The sequence below is a fragment of the Doryrhamphus excisus genome, linkage group LG10 (genome assembly GCF_037039965.1).
Source record: "Doryrhamphus excisus strain RoL-2023G ecotype Guam linkage group LG10, RoL_Dexc_Guam_v1.1, whole genome shotgun sequence".
Classification (NCBI taxonomy): domain Eukaryota; kingdom Metazoa; phylum Chordata; class Actinopteri; order Syngnathiformes; family Syngnathidae; genus Doryrhamphus; species Doryrhamphus excisus.
In genome coordinates, this window is record NC_136366.1 from 17,264,881 (window position 1) to 17,273,333 (window position 8,453).

At 41.6% G+C, this 8,453-nt stretch overlaps 1 protein-coding gene across 2 annotated transcripts in view; it reads right to left on the bottom strand.

The window, feature by feature from the left end:
* Nucleotides 1–8,191, bottom strand: part of slc12a2 (solute carrier family 12 member 2) — a 46,539-nt gene extending 38,348 nt beyond the window's left edge. For both annotated transcript variants that reach the window (XM_058059626.2, XM_058059617.2), the window contains exon 1: nt 7,281–8,191. In XM_058059626.2, coding sequence (XP_057915609.2) covers nt 7,281–7,841 — 561 coding nt within the window. In that variant the 5' untranslated portion in view covers nt 7,842–8,191. The remainder of the gene's footprint in view (nt 1–7,280) is intronic.
* Between the last annotated feature and the right edge of the window lie 262 nt (nt 8,192–8,453).

Sequence of the window (8,453 nt, forward strand, 5' to 3'; positions counted from 1 at the left end):
GGTGGAAGTGTGAAAAATAAAGTTGACTGGAAGCAGCCGTTCGCCGTGTTCTTTTTTGGTATTGAAATCCTTAAGCAAAGATTGATTTAAGCTGCTTTTGTATCGATATAAGCAGACCAAATTGGCTGGCGGGAGATGAAAAGGGCATCGTAGTAACCGGATTATCATAATAACCGTGTATCGTACTAACGGAGCTAATTATATCATAAAAGACTAAAAATTTGCCGGGAAATGAAAATAGTATCGTAATAAGTAGTAATTCGTTTTAACCAATATCGATATAACGAGACTTTACTGTAATTCATTTTTGAAAACCTGCAATGCTTTTTTCACATTCAAACAACATTTTATATTACACTCCAAAATTTCAAGATGGCCAACTTTTGAAAACTGTGACTGCAACAATCGATGTGTTGAGCTATTACAAAGTACTGCAAGTTTCTGCATTTTGAAAATAAGCAGATTTACAGTGATAGGTGAACAATGTTGAGTGCAACTGCAGTTCACCAAAAGCCACTAATGAGTGCATACATAAATCATTCCAGTGAACATTTCCACTCCAGTCTGTCAATATCCAAAGCACAACACAATGTGCCTGATTCCCTTTCCTTCAGCATCCAAGCATGTCCGCTTCAAGTAACAGTACACCGTATAAAATCCCTACCAAGCTGCTCGGCAAGACAACCATCACGATCCCTAAAAGGATACGCGATGATTGCAAAGTATCCCCCTTCAATGAGAGACAGCTACTCAGCCTCTCATCATGTCAACAGTAAACCCAGTGACTTATTGATTGCTGTGAAAAACTGAAAAGGGCAGTCATCCATTGATACAGCTCCACAGAGAGGAAAATGGCAGGGTAAGACAAAATACAATACAAACACCAAGGTCACGCCAACCTCCACAGTAGAAGTCCCAAACATGTTGAGTCAAAATGGCTACTAATGACGTTCTGTTGCCTTTCAGGTATCCTGCATACTGTATTATATTTTGGCTACTCTCTGTAATTTGGAGCTGATGAAACTGAATGAAACAGAGCACTTGCCAAGACTTAATAAAATCCAAATACAATAGGGGCTCTATTTTCGTTGCGGGACAATATGAACACAGCCTTTCATCACCACGCACTCAAATTATCAGGTAGGAGAACTTCTGGTTACCTGCTTCAAAGAGTCAGGTCACCCCCAAATTAAAATTGGGATTTGTTCTTGTCCCTCCTCGAATCTTCGAACTATTTATAGAAGCTACAGAGGTCTTGACCGAAATGAATCAATGTAGCCTAATATATACAAAACTGCCCCATCACGGATAGACTTCGGAAAATGGAGGACTACAAGCGTGTCCAACAAGCCTTACCGCCATGGAGTTTGCAAGAAATAGTCAGATATCTTAGCCATTTTTTGTTTTTTGTCAATCTGGGTGTCCGCACCACACTGCTGCCTCTCATAGGCCATTTCAGGTACTACAAATAAGTCAAGTTTGAATGTGTATGGGACTCTTATTGGGCGGAAAGACTGATTGGCCGTGGAAAATGTCAGATTTTGAGCATTGAATCTTATACTGTAAATAGACACTGTACAGATAGAGTTACAGGAACGCTCTCACTATCGTGAGTAGTGTGCGACCAAGGCACCTATTGCTTTTGGGGTTTGTTTCATGGCTATTTTTAACATATTAGTGGGTGAAGAGCAGTGTTTTGGAGAGTGGGAAGTATTTCTTCTTCAAGACTGTGTGATTCAACAGCAAGACTGTAGTCTTGCATAACAATATTCTTTCTCTGAAGATTATACACAATAATGGCTGTAAGGTTTTTTTTTTTAATGATTGACAATCTTACGGCCAATCAGGTGGACACTTGCATGTAATCTCAATCATTCACTTATTTGTAGCAGCCCGCCACAATTCATTTTGGACTGACACAGAAGATTTTTTTTCTACCTTGCACGAGATGGTGAGGCGGGCTGTGGAAAATTGCTTAAATGAAATTCATTTATCCCCAAAATATTATTAGTCACGGCAAATAGTAAAACTAATACAAATACTGTTTAGTATCTGTCTGTATTGCTCTATGCAGTACTCCTTGTCAGTGGGTGGCAGTAGGTAGCACACAAAAAACTATATAAAAAGGCTTTAGTCTCTATATAAAAAGAATATATGATGATTTTTAGTATGATAATAAATAATAATAAAATTGACTACGGCCAGCACACGTGCTTGACTGTTGTGTACTTCTTACTTTAAACACAAGGTGGAGTTCCTGTCTTGAACAGGGCGGAGTCTCCACAAGGAAAGCTATCACAGAATAAAACACAAAACACCAGATATGTGGATGTGGATATGCGACCTTGAAGTTTAATTTGGACACCAATCCTCCTCTTTCACCAGGCGACGGCTCAAGCCAGGGGTAGGTGTGCCAAGTCTGGACGAAGTCTGGTATGTACCACAATATCCATATCCAAAGGGATTGTTGGCTGGGAGCTAACTAGCCGAGCTCACACTTTGTACCCTAGGCTATGTTTTCACTTAGGGCTAAAAACGCATATTTATGTTGAATCCACAAAGTGAGTTTAGACAAAATCAAAGTCAAAAACGCTTGCCAAATTGGAAATAAAATAAATACTTAACATGAAATAACATTCCTATTGTCACGTTTAATTATTCATTGTTTACACCACATTGCACAAACACTGCAGGGACTCGATATGGCCGCTAGCAAGAAAGCAAGCAAGCAAACCCGTGAGCCTTGAATGTATTTCTTCTAAACTTAAAAAGCCACATACACAGTACTTCCATATGGAATGGGACGAAAACATTATTGACTCCATGCAGTTTTAAAGTAATGTAATGTCGCAATGTTGTATCATTACTGCCACCTAGTGACCAGAATACATTTAACTTGTATTTCAATATAGCCTTTGGCTAGCTGGAGTCATGGCTAGCAATAATGCAATGCAGAAGCCAGAGCCTGGAGATCCACTTCCATTGTTAAAAATCGCCTGTTCACGAGAACTTGGCCGTTTGTTTTTTAATGCGAGGAGTCCACCGGGCCGGTGCCAGTTGGTGCCAGTTCGCACCAAAGATTATGTGATTGGCGTGTAGTGGCTCGCTGTGGCGTCAAATTAATGTTCGCTCGACATGGTGCCGTTATTCGGCGCCACAGCGAGCCACTACGTACCAATCACATAATCTTTGGCGCAAACTGGCGCCGGCCCATTGAACTCCTAGCATCATTGCCACAACTTAGCTCACGCCATTACATTCAAGTGGATTCCAATAGGCGGATTGTTTGTGACATTTGGTTCCACTTGGTGGACACAAAGATTTTGAAATTTTATTGGGCCAAATTAAATTTTGTCCACAGTTACGGGCCACCACAAGCCAGTTGGGAGGCAGTTTGAGCCACTGCACGCCACTAGGCACCTTATTGGCGACACAGCAAATTGCATTGGCGTGAACTGGCACCAAGTACCACCGGTCCAGTGGACTCTTAGCACAATTGGGCCTCGACATATTCTAAAAATAGAATTAATTCATTATTAATAAGATATATTCACTGCTACAGAATAACTTTTTTCTTTATTACTCGGAGCACAGTGGCCACATTGACATTTAATAGTTAATAGTATGAGGACATTTCCTCCATTTTCATACTATTAACTCCTAATACTCTCTAATACTCCCTAAAACTCTTTCACACACACACACATCGACCCTCCTTCTTCTTTGGTGTTTGTTACTGTCAACGACTGGGCTCAAGTGTGGAATAGAAGTTTGTCAGTAAGAAAAGGTATTCAATAATAATAAAAACAGCAAATTAACTGCTAGGGTTGCCAACGTCTGGGAAAAATAAGTAATAATAATTTTATTATATTTCTCACAGAAATATAAAACAATACATAATGAGTCTCTAAGCTTATGTCAGCACAGGTGTGTCCACCTTCCAGCACTATTAAAGCTACTTTTACAAATAAACATTTACAATGTACAAAGCACATCTACACTCAAACTGTGTGCTCATTGTCTTTATTAGGATATTTTCTTCTCATTTGTCATTAAATACAGGCATATGGTGGAGTTGAAGCAAATCGTTGGTGATCTACTCAAAATTAGAACGGTGAGAGCAAAAGCAGAGAGCAACACTTAAAAAGGTAAGTTAGCACAAACCCATGAACACGATAGCCAACTGTGGCTTTCCCCGTGGGACAAAAACGAGCTTCGAATGAACCGCATTGCTTATTTGCTTGAAAGTCAAAATGTCACACTCGTCGCGTATCAAAGTGTTCGTTTCATTTATTGGTGAATTATCTCCCCAAGGTTTACGGTTTGTATGAACCGTGACCCGAATACCGAAGAATGTACCGAACTGTGATTATGGCATATTGCTATCCCTATCAAATATTGTGGTTTGTTATGATCTGATTCGCGCCCTCATTTAAAAAAAGGGACCTACTGGGCTGTTTTTTCAACCCTTTGTATTGAGTTGAGGACTCCTATAGAGCAGCTACACACAATAACCCGCACTGAAAGCTTTCTAAATCTTCCAGAATCTGCACCTATTCCAGTATTTCCTGGAATTTCCAAAATGGTCTGTATAATTTTTTCCACCCACGGCCCGCTACTGGGCACACCCACTCTGCTGCGATTGGTCCCACTCAGTTTGTACCTGGACATGGTCATAGAAGGAAGTCACTGACTGGATGAAGCCGGTGACGTCTCACAAGGCTCACTGTGACGTCACAGTGAGTCTGTGTTAGGAAAAACTCTCTGAAACAGAGCGTTCCGAGCCATCCCAAACTTCTTTCAGGGCTCACTTCACATGTGCAAACATGCTAATACAACATTAATAGATCATAAAACTGGGAAAAGCACAATAGGTCTTCTTTGAACCATGCTAACTCTTATGGCCCTGCCTCTTAAAAGCATGGGGATGGAGAATCATTGCCAACTCGGATTGAAACAAGGAATCTGAGTGTTATTCCTACCTAAGAAGTTGTACATAAAAATATATATTTTTCACGCTGAAATCTAGTGGTTCAACAGAAATTTGCTATCTGCTGGAGATAATTAGGGTAAAGTTTTTCTCATTTAGAACTCTTTGACCAGAGATAACATGCTGCATTGCATCAATGCCATCTATTCATAGTCTAGATGTTTACAGTACAATCCTTGGAATAGCTTTCTATTAGTGATCGGGCAACCATTGGAAATTCAACATCAGGCCTCTGATGCATTAGTTAGTCTACCGCAGGCAACAAGTACGTTGACATTTGATATGCTAGTCATAGACAATTGAGTTGTAAAAGTTCATCACAATTTGCCAGAAGTACAGTCGCTCTTTCATTTTAGGGTATTTATGGTTATTTGAACAGAAGTCAGACGCTTTGGTCGTTGCTAGAGTGTTCTGAGGGGGAGAACTTAAGATGAAGTAAGATAACTGAAACTTTTGCTGCCAAAACAAATTGACCTCGGTCTTCAACTAACAGATGCTAAAAATAGTACACATGTCTCCTTTTTTCCATCCAAAAGTGTACTATTATAAATACAGGTGCTTCTCGGGTTACAAAGGAGTTCTGTTCCTACATGTTGGAAGAGACGTTTTAGTGGAAGTCTAGGCCAGCACATTTGGCCCAGCATTATGATTTTTTCTTAGGTCCACGCCATCGAGACTAAAGCCTGTTTCGTGCTCGCTGAATATAGGGTATTTTCGGTAAAGTATGCCAAACCATGGAAGAATTGGACTGGTCAACGCTTGCCAGCATCACAACTGACAGGGCTCCTCCTTGTATGGGGGGTGCGTCTCATATGAGTCATTTAAGTAAGAGATTCTGCTCTCATCTGTTAAGATTGTGCACGACGCAACAGAAAATTAATGTCCCATTGACTTTTTTTTCATATAAAAAAAATATATATATTTCGAAATATATAATAACACTATTTATGAAATACAATTTATTTATATAAATAAATAGTGTTATTATTTATTTTATTGTATTTGTGAGGAACCCAGACAGGGTTATTTGTTTATTATTAATTTCACCAATAGTGTTATTTCTTTCCTGACTATTTTCTGTGAAGAACCCACAGAGGGATATTTGTTTTTTATTGATTTTATTTCAGAAATACTGTTATGTCCTCACTTTTTTCTGCGAAGATCCTGGGAAGGGTTATTAATATTTGCTTATGCGTGATTTTCTGGAAAACAAATGTTTACGTTTCGTAACACTGTTTCTATTACCATCAAAGTAGGGAAAAGTTATGTGGCCCTCACAGGAAAAAGTTTGGGGACCTGCACGCAGCTCCTTGGCCCATACACACACACACACACACACGACACATTCAAGGCTTCACAAAGTCTCGGAACTAACAAAACTCCCCATCAGCAGTGTGGAGCACCTTGTGGGTCGATTTCTGGTCAGTTTGTGGTGTTTGACAAAGGAGTTACGGCTTGTTGGTGGGGGTCACTTAACTAAAGCGTTGTTTTTCTCAAAATAATATGCGTTGAAAAAATGTTTTCCACAAAAAAAGTACGTGTTCTGCGTATGTGTTCCACAGTATTTACATGCGCAGACGACGGCGGCCGGGAGGGCAAGAGAGTAAAAGTGGTATTGTAAAAATAAGTACCTAAAAAAATAATAATAAAAAATAAAAAAATAAGTACCTACAGTGCCGTCTTGTAATTATCTGGGCTGGAACAACAAGGATGTGTCTGACTCTGAATCATCCTGTATATCCCATCGCTTTCCTGGCATGGACATTACCATTGGGAAACTTTGGCTTGTTGCCATTTTGGCTATAAAGTGGGAAACAAAGAGCTGCGTGCAAAGAGAACATAGTTCTATAGAAATAAAAATTGTTGCTAGACCACATCCTTGTCATCCTTACAACTATTAAAGTCAGTGTTTATCCTTAATGGTTTATTCTTCTCCAGCAAGTCTCGTGTTTACAAACCAAAATTGAGTTTTTAATTAATTTATGGGAGCTCATTTGTTATTCAGAATTAAACTTAAAATACAAACATTCCAAATGATAGCCAATTGTATTATGTGCTGTTCTGCCAGGTCAAAACTAACAATAAAGACTGCCAAAACATTTCCATGCTGTGCCCATGTGACAAGATCTGAGCACAGCACATGACCTGAATTAATCGGTTTTTATCCCGAACTGCTGATTGCGTTCTCGCATCGGAGGTCATTATGTTTGTTATCCCAATACCAGCGGAAGATGGATACAGCACTGCGTCACGTCAACGTGTGTACTCACAGCCATGTGTCATGTCTTACCTTGTCCAGTTCGTCGTGCAACTCCGACAGGGTGGGTCTGATGAGCTTCTCCCCGAGTGGTGCGGCTGTCTGCCGGTAGAAATCGATGTTGGGCACGGCATCGATGGTGTTATGGCCAAAGGTCCTCAGGTAATAGGTGTTCGTGTGTGTGTCATAGTGATAGTGATGCTGGCCGCCTGTGGATGAATGCAAGCTCGTCTCGCTCATCACCGTGTCCCCGTTCCGCACCCCCTCGACCGGCGCTGCCTCTGGTGAGGCCGGACTCCCAGCTCCACTCGGGTCTGCAAAGTTAACAACCCGAAACCGTCCTTTGGCTTCCTCGCCGCTCGTCCCCGGATCTTCTGGAGCAACACCGGGAGTGGCCATCTCGCTGGACGGGACAGTGGTGGAGGCTTCGGAACTCGGCGACTTATCTTCGACCGCTGCTGCCGCCTCGGCCACAAGGTCCACCTGGAAGCGGCTCTGGCTGTGGGTCGGACCCGGCGGGTTCTGCCCCGCATCGGGCCTTAAAAGATCATTCTCCGCTGCTGCTGCGGGAGGCGTGGATGATGGCGCTGACATGGCACAATCAGCACTTCTAATGCAAAAAGTAACGGATAACCCGCTTTACAGAAAGGCACGTTGGGCCCGCTACCCCGAGCCAGAAGTTCAATACCGTCCTCACAACTATTTGGTTAGAAAAAAAGCGCTACAACGCCTCGAAGCTTGTTAGCTCGAAACAAGAACCTACAGCATGAACACTCCCAGCCACCTCCTGACTTTATTCTCCTTTAACCGAAATTCACAAGGAAATCATTGTTGTTCTCCCCGAAGTGAAGGCAGTCTTCCTGTAGTTCAGAGCAGGATGCTGCCGTCGACCTTGCCGGAGCTCCTCCTAGCTTCCTAAAGCCTCCCTCGCCAGTAATATATGCTTGGCATCACTGAAGGGTGGGTTTGTGTGCTATCGCGAGATGTCCATGTTCGCGTTTCTTTTTTCCGGCGCGCATGCGTGGGGGAGGTGTCCCGTGAAGAGTGAGAGGGGGAAGGGGGTGCCCGGAGATAGCAGCTTCTCTAAATATTCAATTTATTTTGCACAAAGCAATATACAATACATAATATTAGATGACTTTTCTTACTTTATAAGTATTATTTTGGTAGTGGTACCACACCATGCATTGGTACTATCATTTTTTG